General features: G+C 38.6%; 2 protein-coding genes across 2 annotated transcripts in view; one reads left to right on the top strand and one right to left on the bottom strand.

Moving 5' to 3' along the window:
* Positions 1-17,358, top strand: part of LOC110854046 (midasin) — a 55,914-nt gene that overhangs the window by 37,602 nt on the left and 954 nt on the right. Inside the window, exons 22-43 of the mRNA XM_022102440.2 lie at positions 2,968-3,118; positions 4,095-4,435; positions 4,713-4,921; positions 5,150-5,290; positions 5,547-5,710; positions 5,824-6,052; positions 6,155-6,714; positions 9,021-9,510; positions 9,588-9,733; positions 9,839-10,596; positions 10,666-11,106; positions 11,182-11,351; positions 11,423-11,902; positions 11,975-12,245; positions 12,318-12,402; positions 12,474-12,615; positions 12,704-13,490; positions 13,582-13,651; positions 13,760-15,003; positions 15,071-15,158; positions 15,326-15,618; positions 15,697-17,334. Of these exons, the coding sequence (XP_021958132.2) occupies positions 2,968-3,118; positions 4,095-4,435; positions 4,713-4,921; positions 5,150-5,290; positions 5,547-5,710; positions 5,824-6,052; positions 6,155-6,714; positions 9,021-9,510; positions 9,588-9,733; positions 9,839-10,596; positions 10,666-11,106; positions 11,182-11,351; positions 11,423-11,902; positions 11,975-12,245; positions 12,318-12,402; positions 12,474-12,615; positions 12,704-13,490; positions 13,582-13,651; positions 13,760-15,003; positions 15,071-15,158; positions 15,326-15,618; positions 15,697-17,334 (8,898 nt within the window). The remainder of the gene's footprint in view (positions 1-2,967; positions 3,119-4,094; positions 4,436-4,712; positions 4,922-5,149; positions 5,291-5,546; positions 5,711-5,823; positions 6,053-6,154; positions 6,715-9,020; positions 9,511-9,587; positions 9,734-9,838; positions 10,597-10,665; positions 11,107-11,181; positions 11,352-11,422; positions 11,903-11,974; positions 12,246-12,317; positions 12,403-12,473; positions 12,616-12,703; positions 13,491-13,581; positions 13,652-13,759; positions 15,004-15,070; positions 15,159-15,325; positions 15,619-15,696; positions 17,335-17,358) is intronic.
* Positions 6,701-8,969, bottom strand: LOC110854397. Its single transcript, XM_022102831.2, has 4 exons — positions 8,496-8,969; positions 8,053-8,424; positions 7,582-7,967; positions 6,701-7,473 (listed from the first exon to the last, which is right to left on the bottom strand). Exons 1-4 carry the CDS (start codon positions 8,845-8,847, stop codon positions 6,778-6,780), a joined length of 1,806 nt encoding a protein of 601 aa, XP_021958523.2. The 5' UTR covers positions 8,848-8,969; the 3' UTR covers positions 6,701-6,777.

Raw genomic sequence — 17,358 nt, 5'->3', positions numbered from 1 at the left:
GTGTCGGAGGTGAGGACGTTTATTACTGCCAGACTAATAAGGTCACTCCGTGTTAGTGAATTCATACCGCGTTCTCCTAATCAAAACAAGTGCTTGGAATGCTAATGAAGTTAAGTGCATCTCTGTCAGAATGTCAGAATGCATGATGAAAACTTTCTCCTTTGATGTCACTCTTTTACCCGGGCACATCATACCACGGTGCTTTTACTGGTTCGTGTTTTAAGTTAAAATTCATTTAGGGTCATTTCAAACATTGCGTCTTTTTGGTCTCTTTTGAAGAAATTGTTGCGAAACAGTGGGTCTTTCATTTTATCAAAATAATGCCATCCTCGATCCTCCTTGCTACTGCAGTTGCAGCACAACACGCCAAAAAATAACCTTGCGATTTCAGCATCACACACATGATGATACGTGACTTGCCTCGAGAGTTTATTGTGTCTTCTTCTTATTCTTCCTCGTTTGTGTACATGCACACCCTTTCCTTCGTCGTGTGTATCATGTCGTGTTGATGTTATTGTGTGGAACGTTAGGCTTTTTAAAGGGTTTTGTGTGTGATGTGACTAAAGAAATATGAATCCTTACTGGAATAAATAACAAGCTTATACTCGGATTTATGCGCGTTGTAGAATTTATGAAAGTACTTTCTCTTCAATCTGTCAGTCTTGCATTAATATTAACACAGCTACTTATTAAAGGCGTGTATGTATGCAATCTTTGCTGGTTGAATGTGTGCCTACTTTCTCTCCCTGGTTCCCTATCCTATTATGGTTTCTTATGTGTACAAGGATCTCTCTTAGGGGCGCCATTTCAGTCGCTTTTGTGTCGTTGTAAAGTTGAATTTAACAAGCGACAAGCCCAATCCTGCTACAATTTCGATGTGTAATGCGTGTGGGTTCGCATATAAATAGTGTGCAGATAGATAGGTTGGATTTAGGTGCTTTAAGCGATAAAACTTGAAAGAGGAACGTTGAAAGTTTATTACGGTTAATTGCCCAGGACAAGCTGGTCGTTTTTGCCCCACAATTTTCTTTCTTCTCTCTCTTTCCGTTTCCTTGATGAGTGGATTTTAGAAAATTTAGAGATAGGTACGTCGTACGTGGTGGATTAGTCTTCTTCTTTTCAGGGAAAGTTTCAGTTTGCTCCATCCATATAAACATGGAGAAGTTTTATACTCTTTATTTTATCATGGTGAACGTTGACCCGTTATATTCTTGCAAAGTTTTTTCTATGTATTTATCTCCGAAAGAGAGGAAGGCTTGTGTTCCTACTTCTGCGGGTTGTTCACGAGATGAAGTCGAACTTTTGTTGTAATGTTATTTTAGTTAGAGAATTTGAATATACGCTTTTTTTCTGCTTCTCACATCACATCTTCCAGGCCCATTTGGTTTCTATCTCTGTAATTCTAATTAGAAATGAAGTAGTTCTGCTGGGAATGTTGGTACTGGTTTTTTTAGGATTGTATTCATTCTGCAGACCAAATTTCACGTGATTTCTGCTGTTGAGGATCCATTATCATAAATGAAAGTCCACAGGTTTTCATTTTTTCTCTGGCATTTATGGTGGATCTGTATTTTATTACAAGGAGAACTTTGTTGCCGTTAATTGATGCAGATTTAATTTTTTTTGGTTAGTTACCTTTCTTCTTTTTCTCCACTTGGAAAGTGTTTTTACAGTTAGCAGAGAGTGAAGGGAACTCACGAGGGAGTTGTTTTTCCAGATTTTCATTGAAACTAGAGAGAGAGAGCTTCAGGATGGAATTCGTTTGCGAGATTTTAATTGGATTACAGTCTTTGCCGAGAGTGGGCTTATTACAATTGGAGAGTGTACCTCCGTATTTTTGATGTTTGTTCTAATTACGCGTCATAGCTGATGAACATTGTCTCTACCTCTCTTCTGACGGGCGGAAATGAGGAACAAATTACTAAAGCTCTGTACGTGACATTATTGTTAGTTGGGGATGTGAAAGCAATAAACGTTAGAAGTTTGTGATTCACGCTCTAATGAAAGATTGATAAGTAAACAATTGATGTCTGACACCTGTCTCGTCACCCGGTTATTAATAGATATTCACGTATTAAATAAACATTTATGAACAAAGTGATTGTGATTTTCGGTGACTGCACAATTTCCCACCTGGATTGACGTATGAGGTAGCGTTGCTGGTCGCTGTGTCATGTCATTCTTTTTCAAGGTTCAAATTTATTGCTCGCGAATTTAAACCGTCGGAAATTGCAATCTTGTGAGGCCCTTTATAGGGACATTTATGATGCCTACTTTTATTTAGCCCGAACGAGTCCTTATGAAACCGTGTCCGCCTATGCATATAAAAGAATGCAGCAAACATTTCTGAATTGACTGTATTTTTTATATGTTACATGCCACGTTAAATTGGACATTCTTGAGCCTTATCTAGCTAAACGGATCTTAGTCGGACACCAATTTTGAAAGTTGATGTGTTTACCTACAGTTAGTTAAAACTTAATTGAGCAGTATAACCCCGGCTCGGGCTTTGTAGGTATTTTTTTACTTCGAGAATGAGTTTTGCTTCATGGTTGGTCTGGTAGTCCGTCATTTTTATGATCTGTCCTGCTCGGTTACTTTGTCATGCTTTGTCGCATAATATTCATTCCTCAACAAGAGCGATATGTTTTATAGCTGCTCCTCTTCCATCGCTACCACCTTGACAGTGGACTATGCTGTTTTGTGTCGAACAATATTTTATTTTTAGCCAGACGAATTATTATTATGTTGCAAAATTTTATGATCGCCATTGTCCCATATTTAATGGAAAAGTTTTGATCATGTAATTTACGGCATCTATATGTCACCTCTTTCTGAAACAAGTTATGGCTGCCAGACACGATGGATAATTGATGACCAATTTCTTCTCTTTTACAACTTTAGAGACAATGACGAGCATGTATCCGTCCGTATGGAATGTAATTTTGTTTCGTCTTATTTTTCCAGGCCGACATTTATCGCCGAGTTTACGACGTTACGAAACACTTGGTGAAGATATTACAGCAATTCGTGAAACAATTGGTCTTATCCGACCGAATTGATGACGAACTCATTGACGTCTGGTCATCCCTGAAGAATTTACCCAATTTAAGCCCAGGTACGTAGTTTTCATACTTTGTTCTATTTTTAATTTGATTACAATATAATGATTTTGTCATCCTGGGAAATTTGCATTTCAAAAGCAAATGTATGTAAATTATTCTAATGTTACAAGAGACAGAGATAGGAAGGGACAGGGAAAGAGTTGCTGCGGGGAAAAGAGACGACGAACCCCAAAAGAAGGGATAAAATCCTTGCACAAGAAGCAACTAAATTTAATTCTGCTCTCTTCTGGGCCAAGTTCGAGGCATGAATAAATCGTTTTTGATATATGATGAAGAAAATACACAGTTTTGTATAGTGCTCATCGTTTGACGTTGGATATTTATCGTGGTAACGGGCCGTTGGCGGCTGGCTGGTATGGCTAAGATTTGTTGAAACTGTGCGTCGAGAAGGACGAAAGGATGAGACGCTTTCTCTTTTTTTAGCAACAGTGAAATTATTGCCGAGGAATGAAAATAGAAAAGAGAGAGATAAAATTAGCCACTTTAATTAATTCAGCAGAGTATTTTAATGGTTGAGAAGGGAAAGTTTTTATTATTGCTGTCTTTGCTCTCCTCTTCGATCCCGGTTGAGAGAGAGACTCATTCATCTCATTGACGGAACGTGCTTAGAGATCTGGATCTTGGAGGAGGGAAAACACGTCGGCTTTTTCTGCATCCCATATTTTTTGCTATAAGTTATCTTAAGATGTCTATTTTTCTTTAACTGACACATTTTTAGAACCCAAAATATTTAAGGGTATTATAAGTATGCATGAGATTTACATTGCTAGAGGATTGACTGCCAAGAAGTAAAAAATAAAATAACACGTTCCTTCATTGCGTTGATCAATCGTAAAAAATTGAAGGGGAAGGAATATTCCTAGTCCTCATTTGCTCTGGGTGGTGGGGTATTAAGCAGTAGAATACATAGAAGAATTTTGCATTCTAACGGCAACCGGTTGGTTGGTTTTTGTGTTGAATGTGTTGTAGAAGAAGGATTGGCTCACGATGTCGATGAAGAAGTGAAGAGGATCCAAACCCGAGCCGACTTTCTCCAGACGGCATACTTAAAATGCAAATCATTCGCAGAGTCAGAGTCTCGTAATCTCTCCATGTCCTCATATGAAAATAAAGGAAATTCTTTCTCCGCTACTACCTTTTCTGCCGAAATGGGATCAGGAATCCAAAAACCGAGGGAACAGGAACAGATCCAGCAGAAGGTCTCAAAGGGATTGAAAATTTTGGGATCGGAATTGGAGCAAATTTACACCCATTTGAAGGCAGGAATTCAAACGGGATCTTTCCAATGGATCGACAGCAAGCTGATTAAGGTTGTTACAATGTCTTACTTAACTCTTGTGTCGTTTCAGGGACTTGTCACGCATACCTACGTACAAGGATGTGCAAGTATATAATGAAATTCAAGTTTATAATAATTAGATAAAAAGTGGAGAAAGTTTTGTACCTTTGAAGTTTTGGCAAGAAAATCAAGTCGGCTATTTTTACACATTATGCATGCTTTAAGAATTAATATGAAAATCAAAAGAGGAAATCCTAATGCAACATTTATTCTGTCCTAAACCTATAACTTTTATAACATGTCCGCAGTCCATGGAGAACGGGGAATGGCTTCTAATTGATGGAGCGAACCGTTGCTCTGCTGCCGTTCTTGATCGTCTCAATTCCCTACTGGAGCCGAATGGGTCTATCTTGCTATCTGAACGAGGCAGCATTGATGGGAATATTTTGGAAATTAAGCCAGATCCCGAATTTCGCCTTATCTTGACTGTGGATCCTGCCTACGGAGAGATATCCAGGTACTTACAGCATGTGTATTTATTTGTGAAGAAAAGACTGACATGGCACATTAAATAATTGGACAAGTTTCGTAATAAATATTTTGTTTTTGATCTTGCGTCCTGTCCAAACAGTACCTAACATAACATGTATTACGAAATATTACTTGGTTGTTTGTACATATACCTTGCGGGTAATCTGTCATTTAAACATGAAGAAACTTTCATGACGAATGCTTTTGTTTTCAGGGCCATGAGAAACCGAGGTGTGGAAATTTATATGGGGGCTGTACATGATGAGACTTTTTCTTCTTCTCATGTTGCAACTTCTTCTCCTCCTCCTGGATGTGAGACAAATGATTCCGAAGGTGAAGCTGCTACTGTTGGAAAGTAAGTAGAGAGAGTTGGTTTAGTTTACTACGGCGGATGCCATGATAAATTGCTTGCACGTTTTCCTTGCCAGCAATGATCCCTTGTAGCCTTCCTTTGAACTTGGCTAGCCTTTCACTCAGAATAAGATTGAGGTGCTCTTTCGGAGCTTGCTTTCCCTTTCCTTTCACCTTTCTTCTGGATAATTTATGATTTCTTGATCTTCTCCAAGCAAATTGTATATCTAACTTGGTTGTTTTGTTGTTGTGAATTCTAGGATTCTGTCCGTCTCCATCTCCAAAAGTCCTATTTCACCGTTTGGGATCACCTTTTTCGATCTGGATAATCTGTTAAGAGCAGAAGGGTTAAAGGATTGTGGGATTCGTAAGGCGTTGATCAATTTACATACGGAGCTGACAGACTCTACAAGTTTGGCTACAGGTACTATGCAAATGCAAAGTAGTGTATAAAGATGATAAAGAAAAGGTGGCTTTCTTTGTTGCTTATCGCCACGTATTAAATAAATTTCCTTTACAAATTCTTTATCTTTTTAGACTCGACGGAATTGTCTGTTTTCCGAATTGTATCAAGCACAAAGGAAATTGTAGTACAACTTCAGCAAGGAATCAGTTTGCCGGAGGCTTGTCAGAGATCATTGAGTAATTGGTATATGTCCGGAAATTTCGACACCTCGGCTGCTTCTGGATTGAAGATGCGGGATGCTTTCAAAACAATGATTCAGACAATAAACTCTAGTTCGTCTTCGTCTTCTACGGTGTCCTTGTGAGTGGATTTAGTTTTTGAAAATATATGAATTGAATCTTTGTAATCAGTTAAGTTGAATCCGTATGGGTTTTAAACGTCTTTTTCTATTTTTGGTAATAGGCTTCCTGTGGCGTTGCAAAACTTTGTTAGCTGTGACCTGTACCGTTCATGGAAACATTTGGAGACTTTGGAATGGGGCTTGGGTCAGCTAAGTTTTATGGTGGACAATCAATGCGGAAGGAAATTCACGAAAGACCTCGTGGAGGATTTCTTGATTTTGTCGGTAGTCTCCCGGGTCATAAGACAACAAGACGTTCGGGTATTATCTATTGCACTAGGATTGCAATATCCGTTGAAAGCGAGTTTTGTGAACAAGTTGGCAACTATTTTGGAGTCTGAAGAGTTTGAAAGTTTCATCGATTGGGAAAAGCATTTTTGGGATATTCAAGAGCAAACGGATATAATTGTAAAGTTTTCTTCTCAAGTAAATGAAATCAGCAAGATTCGTCATTTGTTCAAGACATTGAAAATTTCACTAAGAATGTACCATCAATGCGGAATCTTTCATCAGAGCTCTATTCAAAACCCAAGGAAGGGAAGTTTGGGATTCGTACTTAAAAACCTAAAGTTTTCAGATGCTGGATCGTTATTTGAGTTTCTACAAGCTTTTTGGGCTCTAGGTAAGTATATTTATTACCATATAAATAATAAATGTAACGAAATACTTAGGACAACCTTTAAACTTAAATCTTAGCCCCCAAATAAACATCAATGAAAAAATACTTTTTCATAAGCTCGTTGATGATTCCCAGTGACTTTTTATCAAAGTATTTCGAGCTGGTTTGCTTATTAATATAGTAGGGATGAGAGGATTCGGCATCGTAGTCACCCGGGTTGATGCAGTTCTGCATCTTCAGAGCAGAGGCGAAGAATGCAGCAACGTGGTGATGTGCCTCCCACTTGTACTTATTGCCATCTTTCACTGTTCCAATGGGGATTATTTTGTAGGGAGGGTCATCGCCCATTTGCTGTTTGTAACAAATGACTGGGTCACTTGAGTTGGGGTTGCTGTGAACATTTCTGTTGTTAGCCTGACCCGGATAGAGAATGTAGGGATTGGATACAAAGTACAACACAGCAATTGGCTCTTCCTTTTTTTCCTCCTTCTTATCATCTTCCTCCTCCTCTTTCTTCTCACTCTTCAACATTGACCCGATTGTGTCCCCAGATTGAGCCATATTGAGATATGGAACTGGAGAAAGCATCTTGTTTGCATCTTCTTTCTTGATGGTGTCGTAAACTCGTAGTTCCATTCCCCAAAAATCCATTTCCTCCTTGAATTCTGAATAAGCCCCGTTCGGAAAGTTGATCATCTCATTGATACAAATTATTTTGATGGTGGTGTTGGGCCAGAGAAGCATCTTCAAGAGGGTCACAGTCTGTAATAAACCAATTCGTTCATTATTAGTTAAATTATCACTCTTATGACAGGCTTTAAATTTCAAAAATGAGGTCAAATGTATTTATATTGTAATATTATTTATTACTTGACGAGAAGTATAGATTTTCATGGCATCGTCCTCCTCGTCGAAATATCGCCGTCGTCGAGGTTCTCCCACAATTTCAACTGCTTCCGGTTTAGGCATTCCCTTCAAAATCCGCTCCTCGCAGTAAGTCTTCCAACCACACTCACTTGTCGATCTTGCACCAGAATCACTAATCATCTTTTTTAAATTATTGGTGGTATTCTTCTCCTTTACTTCTTCTTCGTCATCCTCGTGGAAAGTAAAGGATGCAATCACATGGAAAATAACGTCGTGTCGTTTATTTTCACCATCCGTAAACTCCGCAACAACAAATCCAGTGTTCTTCCCCTTGTGGTTATTACATTTTGGAAATTCTTCCATCCTAGTCCCTTGAGTACTGAAACATCCTACCATAATAGAAATAATAATAAAATGCACATGATATAAAGTTATGCAGTTTGTTTGTCAATACACAACATATGCATAACATACCCAGGAATTCACAGATGGGATTGGTATAAACACCATTAACTATAACCATCGCCGAGTACTCTCTGTAGTACTTCTTCCTCTCATCCGGTCCTCGATACGCGACATTATAATTAGTGCCTGGTACTTTCACTCCATCCCACCCCATAGTTTCAAGGTGTTTCACCACCCTCTCCCGCATGTCAATAGTCCACTCATTGTTCTTCATTTGGATTGTTTCGGGGGTGGCTCCAGATAGTGGGGTGAGCATGTCCGACTGACCAGAAACAGCCTCCTCAACTTCCACTTCATCAACTTTCTCCTCCTCCTCCTCCTTTATCTTGAGTTCCTCGTTTAATTTGAAGAAAAAGTCTCTGAACTTGTTGTCGGATTGATCTGCATACAATACATGATTGTAAATATATTGTATAATAATTCATGACATGTTCAACAATAATTGTATGTACCTTTCGGCTGGGTGGACTGTTTCTTTGCAGTCTGTAAAACTTTGGTCATTTTCCACCAAGAGGGAGTCGGCTTATCCTCACGCACCTGAATCTCCTTGCGAGTCCGCACATATTTGGAGTTTGGCCGTTTCGGAGGATCCCTTGTCGTAGGGATTATCTTCCACTTAGGTTTAGTTTGACCTTCCTCTTCTCCGTGACTATCGTCAGCACTATCCTCCACTAAATATCGAAACTTTTTCTCAGTCCCAGCACTTTCACTTTTTTCTCCCTTCTTCTTCTTATCACTACTTTTGCTGCTGGTTGGAGTCTCCTTCCTCTTACTACTACTACTAGAAGTGGGGGTGGCTGACATTTTAAACTTTTTTAATGTGTGAAATACTCGGTGGTATAATATTTATTGTGAAGAGAGGAGATCTGTTTTGTATTATGTAATGGGGTGATGGAGAAAGAAAAATAGCAATCATCACCCGGCCCGGCAACATCCTGTTTAAATAATATTTAATTTCATTTTCCTCCCCTGTCTAGCTTCCCACTATCACCCTACGTATGAAACTTGTCTTTCTTCTTCTACTGCTACTTCTTCTGCTGGAAAACCCTGCTGGGACACCAAATCTCTTACCAGTAGTGGTAGTTTTGATGACGAGAATGCATCCGGCTTTCATCATCACCATTTTGCACAAATGTGGCTGGACGGTCTCAAGGCATCACTCTGGGGAAAGCGACTTGCTGACATTTGCTCTGAGACTTGCTCTGCCGGTCTACCTGATGAAAAACTGATGGCGAACATGAATCTAATCGTCCAATGGATTTCTGAACAAGTTGTCCCAACTCTTGGAAACCTGAAGGCCATGCTTGCTCAACGTGAAATACAAACATTGGTGGATAATTGCTTTCAAACTTTGAGTCATTGCCGAGATGGAGTTTTACTAAGAAGAAACAAGACGTTCAGAGACATGTGTACATCGCGGCACTTGACTGGTTCCTTTAACTCGGAAAGTACAAACATTTTCATGCAGTAAGTTCCACTTTCAAGTTCAACCAAGTGTATCTTATAAAATTCTTAGATCATTTCTTTATAAAATTTTATTATAGAATCCTCAGCGCAGCGTGGTCCTGCGAAGACTACATTTCAAAACAGAATCTACGCAGGTTCTTTGCGTCTGAACAATGCTCACACATGCATCACATTTTACTTGATTTCTCAACGTTTGTTTTAAAAAATCAGACATCACCAAATGGTAATTCCAGTATTACAGTATAATTGCATTTTACATATGTTTATGTACACACATTTATTGTTGTATTATGCCATGAAAAATTAAATATTAACTTCCGATTTGCAGTAAATCTTGAATCTTTGCTGCAAGTCCAACAAGAAATTCAGAAACTCCACAAATCTGCTGACGAAAATATCGACTCGACATTGTTAAATATTCAAGCTTTACAAGAATACCAGCACATACAAAGGCAATCCTGTGATGGCTTATCTTCATTCTCAGCTTTTATCAATCCATTCCTTCTTGCATGTTTGAATGAACATGTGGTTGGAAATTCAATCGTGCCATTTATACAATGGGAAGATATGGAGAGATTTCGTCACCTTTATACCAACTTTCCAGTAGCCAACATTGAGAGCGCTTTATTGCTGCCGGTTTACGCATCCCGAATTTTGGTCGATGAAGAAAAAATGACGTATAGGATATCACCTCTCGAAAGTAATGGCTTATTTCGCAACAATCAAGAAAAGCTCTTGTCAATATTATCAACTGAACTTTTAACCCCTCAAAAACGTAATGCATCCTTTGCCATGAAAAAATTGGTTCGAAATTTCGTAATCGTCTTGAACGGTTGGAAATCTATATTTGCTGACAACTGCTCTTCGTCGATCACCCAGTTTCAAACCTGGATAAATTCTTTGGAAAACTTGACTTATCTTTTACAAGAAGATAGAAATGATAAGAAGATGCAGGCATCAGTTATTGTAAGAATTGGTCTCATCATGGCTGAGTCAGCCTCATATATGATGGACGTGTCTAGTTATCTACCAGCCGTTGATCCCGTGGTTGAAAAAGAAGTCCTTGCTTCATATCTTGAAGATCAGGTTGCTAATAACCTATACTTTTATATATTATAAAAATAACCTAATTGATGACGTTTTGATTGATTGTAGATATCGGTTTACAACGCGTGGATTCAAAGTAAACGCTTACACCAACTAGTCTTAAACGGGAGAGATCTGTTCAACGAAAGTTGTGACTCGACCTTAATTCATCCCTATATAAATCTTGTGGTCGAAAATATTGTCACTGACACGGCAAATATGAATGATGCCAAAGCCGGGCTTGTTCCTCGTCCTAGTCCACCACTTTACACTTCGATTATGCAAGAAATACGGCAGTTTGTTGATAGTTTTGGTTCATATGCCAAAGCGAAAGAGTTCTCAACCATGATAGAACAATTACTCAGTCAACCCCTCTCTCACGACACGATGTCTTCAGTTGTCATCCAGTGCGAAAATTGGTTTTTGTGCCATCGTAATTTTGTCCATAAACTTTCAAAGCAGTTTTTGTACTGGGATATTACGGCACCATTTTTGAGCGCATCAATTCAGGTTAGATATTGTCACTTGCGAATTTTTCATAATATTTTGGGGAGAAATTAATGCTTAGACTTTTTAATACTTTAGGCATGTACCGGATATCAACTGGTTTGTGACAACATTAAGAAATACTGCTCTCCTAATTTGAGAACGTCGTTAGCAAAAATTGTGACCTTCCCACTTCCATTTGATGAGCCAAGGGTATCAATCGGAGGAATTTATGAAGCTAAATTCGCATTTCAAAAAGCTAACAAAAAGTAAATGATCTTTCAGTGTCATTTGTCTAAATCTCCAACTCACGTATTAATTGTTATGTGCTTTATTTCAGTATGTTTCTATCATCTCTCGTTTCATTTGGCAACAAACTGAAAGTACAACAACGTCTCACAAAGGGTGACGTTTGTCAACTTCAAAAATACTGCACCGAAATTTCAGAATGGTGGAGAAATCAAGAAGCTGAGAAGCAACGCAAAAAAGAAGAGGAGGATGCTTTCTTCGTATTCAAGGGGAAGGAGAGAGCAATGGAGAAAACAGACGACGAACAAGAAGAGTATGACCTGACTACCACATTTCCCTCGTTTGAATTGGACTACAAAGACCTACGCGAGGTTCACGCTCTGGAAGATGGATTCCACACCTACAATCCAGCTACAGAGCAAAATCCTATCGAGTGTGGAGAATTGTCGCTTGAAGATGTAGAGTCATTCTTTGAAGTACTCAATTATGCTGCTTCACTAGTCGCAAATAGGTGGTTGTCAAAATCGGCATCAAACTCGACAATCAGTTACATTTCGCCATTCATGCAAAGGTAAAATAATTGTAACAGCTAACAGTTGTAAACTGGTTTACTAGATAATATCGATTTCGGTGTTTTTATCAGATTCGAAATTGGATGTTATGCATTTTCTGATGGAAACTCGGTCAACAATCTTGGATATCAAGATGAAGCAGAATTCATTGTTGGAGCAACGGTGGCAAACCGACAGCTTTGCAGAGATAGTCAGAACTCAAAATGGGATCCAACCACGTATAATTTCTACTATGATCCAAATATTTTGGAAGCTCAGAAATTACAGAGCATATTTTTTGGACTAAATAAGAGGATAAGCGAGTTGTTACTTGAATGGCCAGACCATCCAGCACTTCAGCAGGTTTGCTGAATTTTCAATTAAAATTTCACAGCGGTTAGTAATACGAATAGTAACATTAATTTATGGTTGCAGATTATGAAAATAATTGGTAGAATCGAGTCATTTTCGATTGATAGTCCAATCATGAAATTTTTGACTGGGTTGGAGCTTCTGTTAGGTAACACATTTTTACCTCATATTATGTTGATTTGCTTTTATAATTAATGAAAAACTTAATGTGTTAAATAGCCACTTGCCAAGAATGGGAAGGAGTTGCCTCAAAACGAGTGTCCATTGCAGCTCATCTCGAAGAATTGACAAGTTTGATAATTTCATGGAGAAAAATGGAATTGCGATTCTGGAAAAACTTGCTGGAGCACACACTAAAACGGTATGTGTGCATCAAGTTCAATGAATATATTGATGCGGCTTGTGGTGGTATTATATGAGGAATTAACACATTTAATTTATCCTTTCAGACAAAAGTCAACTGCCAAGACGTGGTGGTTCCACCTATTTTCTGTCGTAATGGAAATCATTGCAAATAAGGATGGGACTATTGAAACCGAGGAAAATTTGCTCCAGTTGCTTCACAAGTTTATGGAATCGGCATCAATTGGAGAATTTGGTACTCGTCTTGAATTGTTGGAAAATCTGCATCGATATCTCGTCCTGCTTGAGACACACAAGATGGTGAAACTTCATAAATCGATTCAACCTTTCATTTGGAACACCATTCGTTACTACACCATGTTCAAGGAACAAGTGGAAATCAAATTGAATTCGCTAAAAGTTCCCATTGAAAAGAAATTAAAGGAATTCATGAAGATTTCTCGTTGGAATGATTCCAACTTTTATGCCCTGCTTGATTCCGTCAAGAAAAGTCAGAAAACTCTTAACAAATTGGTCGTGGAGTATAAAAGGGCTCTACAAATGCCAGTGTCCAGCACTCTTGTTGCAGATATTGAAAATTTAGATGGAAAAAAGTTAAAATACAAGCTCAGCAAAATAGAGCCTGCTCTCTACTCTGTTCCCGAACATATCATTACCGAATTTACACCAACCGAGAAGCAACTTTGCAATTTCAGCAGCAGTCCAGCTGGAAGAAAGCTTTTCAAGAAATATTCCAAGCTCTGTACAAAAGTTAGAAGCATTGTAACCACTGTATTAAATCGAGACGGGTCACTTTGTGAAATGGAACCACAAGAACTTAACGAGTTGACAGATACGATTATCCAAAAAGTTCATGAACTACAAAGTCAATACGTAAGTCTACTTAATTTATTAAACATTATAATTATTTTGTGGTGTGTTTATGCAAACTAATCAATTATATAATTTTAACTGCATTTATTAGATTCCTGACTCTGGTCCTCAACGAAAACGAGCCCTCCACAACGTGCACCACCTGCGTAGAAAACACTTGGGTAAGGTTTATCCTAAATAATGTTTTGTTGGATGGACAGATATACAACTATATGACTCACATACTTTCTTCACTAGTTTGTTCTCATCAAGTTTTATTTTCTAACTAGCTGAACTCTTCAAAACTTTGCAACCCTTGGGGCTATCATTCAAGAAAGGCGTAATCAAAATCCAGAATCTTCCAGTCGATACAAAAGTTCCATTCGACTTTTTAACCGAACCTGTCGATCTCTCTGCTGGATGGGGTCATTTTTCTACCACTACTACCAAGAAATCTACTGCTGATACTCACTTAATCAAAGCGTGGGATAGTTGTGATAATTACTTTCAAAAATCCATTGCCCGGATTTCTGCAATGATGAAAGCCTTTCAAAGTCCCAGTAAAGAACTAGGAATCATGATTGCTGAACGCTGCAAGGGATTTGTTGTAGAATTATTCCAGATGACCTGTGAGCAAAAAATTGCAATCGAAAAGTTTACCTCTGCATTTTGGAACTTGAAAGTTTTGGCTGAATATGACTGTATTCAAAATACAACGATATCAATCGAGGCGTGGAAGAATCAGTTCTATTCTAACATTTGCAATCTAGAACATCAAACTTCACAGTATCGGATTCTGTTTGAATCGATGGTCGATTTTCCTCTTGATAAGCAACAACAACTTATTGCTGCTACTGACGTTGTCCTTTCAACGCTTAATGCAATAAAGAAGGAATTATTCTTGATTTTGGGCCGATACTTGACGATGCCACTAAAAATTTATACCAGAATTAGTACCGATAGCTTGGTTCGACTGGATCAGTTCACTAACGAGATATGCAGCAAATTTTCAGAGATGATGACCCTAATTCCTGATGAATCCATCCTTGCAACAAAGATAAAATGTGGTCATGAACTTTCTGTCGAATGTCAAAAAGATTTGACCACTTTTATGCAAAGTGAAAATCAGGAACCGGATAATTCTTCTGGAAACAGCACTGCGAAATTCAGATCTGCAGCTAAGAAAACATTAGAGACTGTGTTGCTCGCGTTTCAAAATCTGGACAAGTTTGACGAGTCGCCATACTCTACAGAGTCCACTAACGTTCATGACAACATTTCTTCCACTATTGTCAAACTTATGGATGCTCAAAGTGTTTGTGAACATTTTTCGAAAATGCAAGCTGTCATATCCAAGCGACTTTTAAAAGAAGACTGTTCTGGCATGATTGAAATCTATGATGCTTTAAAGCCTTTAGTGAAACAATACGTTTTAACTGCTCAGTTTTACATAAAGTATTTTTTGGAACATCACCGCGAGACTTGCAAACTCCTGTATGTTCTTGCAGGGCTTTTCGGCACACTTGCACAAAAGGTAAGTATATCGTATATAATGGATGATTTTTTAACCATGCAACTTAACTGACGTTTTCTAATTGCAGGGGTTTTGTCTTCCGTCCGACTATAAAGAAGAAGCTGCTGAAGAAGGCGCCGAACTTGATGCAAAATCGGGAATGGGCCTTGGCGAAGGTTAGTTTTATTTTATTAATGCAACATTACATAGTTTGAATATGATCAAACAAGAGAAAGTCATAATCACACAAATATTACAACCGATGACCTTCAAATGAAATTTAAAATATCGTATAATCTTGCAATAACCTAACAATAATTTATTTAATTTTTATCCCGAATAGGAGAGACGACATCAGACGCAAAAGATGTCTCCGATCGGATCGAATCAGAAGATCAGTTGGAGGATACCATGAAGGCTGGAGAGACCGTGGATCCTGCCAATAAAGATTTGGACGATGATGAAAAGGGGCTCGAAATGAACGAAGATTTTGAAGGAAAGCAACAAGATAAGCAGGAAAGGTCCAAAGATAAAGATGAGGATGGAGATGAAGATAGTGACAGTGACAAAGAGGAAGATTTGGACAAGCAAATGGGTGACGTTGATGGAGACGATGAGGACATTCTTGACGATAAGGCAAGTTTTTTGGCTTTTATGTAGCAAAGCGCAAGAGGGATATAATGTTAATTGCTAATTGTTTGAATATCCGTGCAGATGTGGGGTGGATCTAGTGACGAGGAAGATGAAAATGAGGATAACAAAGAAAGCAACGAAGGGAAAGGAGCCTCCCAAAACGAAGAACCGGAATTGGCACCGAAGGACTCTGAAATAGAGAAGTCACAAGAACCCAAACCCAATGATAACAACCAAAAGGAACAAACGAAAGAGTTCAATGAGATGGATGACGAAGGCGAACCAAATGATGACCAGATAGACCCGTATCATGGTCAAAATGGTCCCGAAGAGGAACCTGAACCCATGGATCTCCCAGATGATCTCAAATTAGATGGAGAAGATGACAAGGAGGGACAAGAAGAAGAAACTAATCCTTTCGATTTGGACAAAGATGATAAGGAGGATTTCAACGATGCCGAAATGAAGGATGACGAAACTCCAAAAATTGAAGGCGACGATGAAATATCAGACAAGGGGGAAGATGACGATGATGGTATGGATATTGACAACCCCCAACTTGACCAAACCCAGGAGGATGAGGAAAATAGGAACGTTGACGATCAAGCCAAAAATATTGATGAAATTATTGATGAGCAAAACGATAACCTTGAAGAGGAGAATAAAAACCAAGAACCCGAAGAAGAAATGGATGGCATGGAACAAGACAATGAGCAAAAAACTGAAGACAATGCTGAGCCGTCTGTCCAAGATGATAATAAACAATCAAATAGTAACACTTCCAAAAAAGAATTGGGTGCTCATGAAAAGCAAGAAACTGTTATGAAATCAGTCGACGAAGAACAAAGTGGAGACACTTCAGAAAAATCCAGTGGTCAAGTAAACAGTGAGGATGGTGTCGGACAAGAAGGGCAGTCTGTTAATAAAGAAAATACGGAAACCATGAAGGGTGATGAAAACAAGGATGCTTCTCGAAAACCTGGCGAAACGGATGAAGACCGATCAATTTCTTCCGAGCTTACGAAATCGCGACTAAAAACTGTAAAAGAGAAAAATGAGTCAATGAAGGATGACGATGCAAGTTGTGAAAATGACGACAAGGCAGACAAAACTGCAGATTTATATCAACATATCAAAGAGTCTGAAAAACATGACGCATTGACAATAGACAACGCCACATCTGAGCAAATGAATGAACATCGAAATCAAGAGAAGGATAAAGAATCTGAAGAATTGCCAAAAATGGAACAAGATGAGGACGATGAAAACAAAGATACAAGCGATATTGAAGACATTCGGGATGCAACACTTGACAATAATCCACCCGACTTGATAAAAGGTTTGCCGAAAGAAAAAAAGAAACAGAAGAAGCGAGAAGAGTTGGACCAAGAGGAAGTTGAAGACGTATTGGAAACCCCTGGACAGAGGGTACTAACACATGGAGCACAGCGTCCCTCAGAGTCAACTTATCACACACAACTTAATTTGCTAGGAGACAAGGCGGAATCTTCCCAGTTAGGACTTATTTCCGACATCGTGCCACAAAGCAACAAATCTTTTGAAGAAATCACATTCATGAACGAGTGGCATGAATTGGAAAGAAAAACTATTCCTCTATCTCAAGAATTGTGTGAGCAATTAAGACTGATTTTGGAACCGACACAAGCTTCCAAATTGAAAGGAGATTACAAGACTGGAAAGAGGTTAAATATGCGGAAGGTAATTATTACTTATTCTTCTTTT

Source organism: Folsomia candida, unplaced genomic scaffold, assembly GCF_002217175.1.
Source record: "Folsomia candida strain VU population unplaced genomic scaffold, ASM221717v1 Fcan01_Sc009, whole genome shotgun sequence".
NCBI classification, from domain to species: Eukaryota; Metazoa; Arthropoda; class Collembola; order Entomobryomorpha; family Isotomidae; genus Folsomia; species Folsomia candida.
This window is presented reverse-complemented; position numbering and strand designations above follow the sequence as displayed.

Coding starts and splice junctions, on each gene's coding strand:
- LOC110854397 (XM_022102831.2), bottom strand. CDS start 8,847: ATGTCAGCCACCCCCACTTCTAGTAGTAGTAGTAAGAGGAAGGAGACT. Junction 7,968..8,052: donor TCCCATCTGTGAATTCCTGG/GTATGTTATGCA, acceptor CTATTATGGTAG/GATGTTTCAGTACTCAAGGG. Junction 7,474..7,581: donor AAATCTATACTTCTCGTCAA/GTAATAAATAAT, acceptor GGTTTATTACAG/ACTGTGACCCTCTTGAAGAT.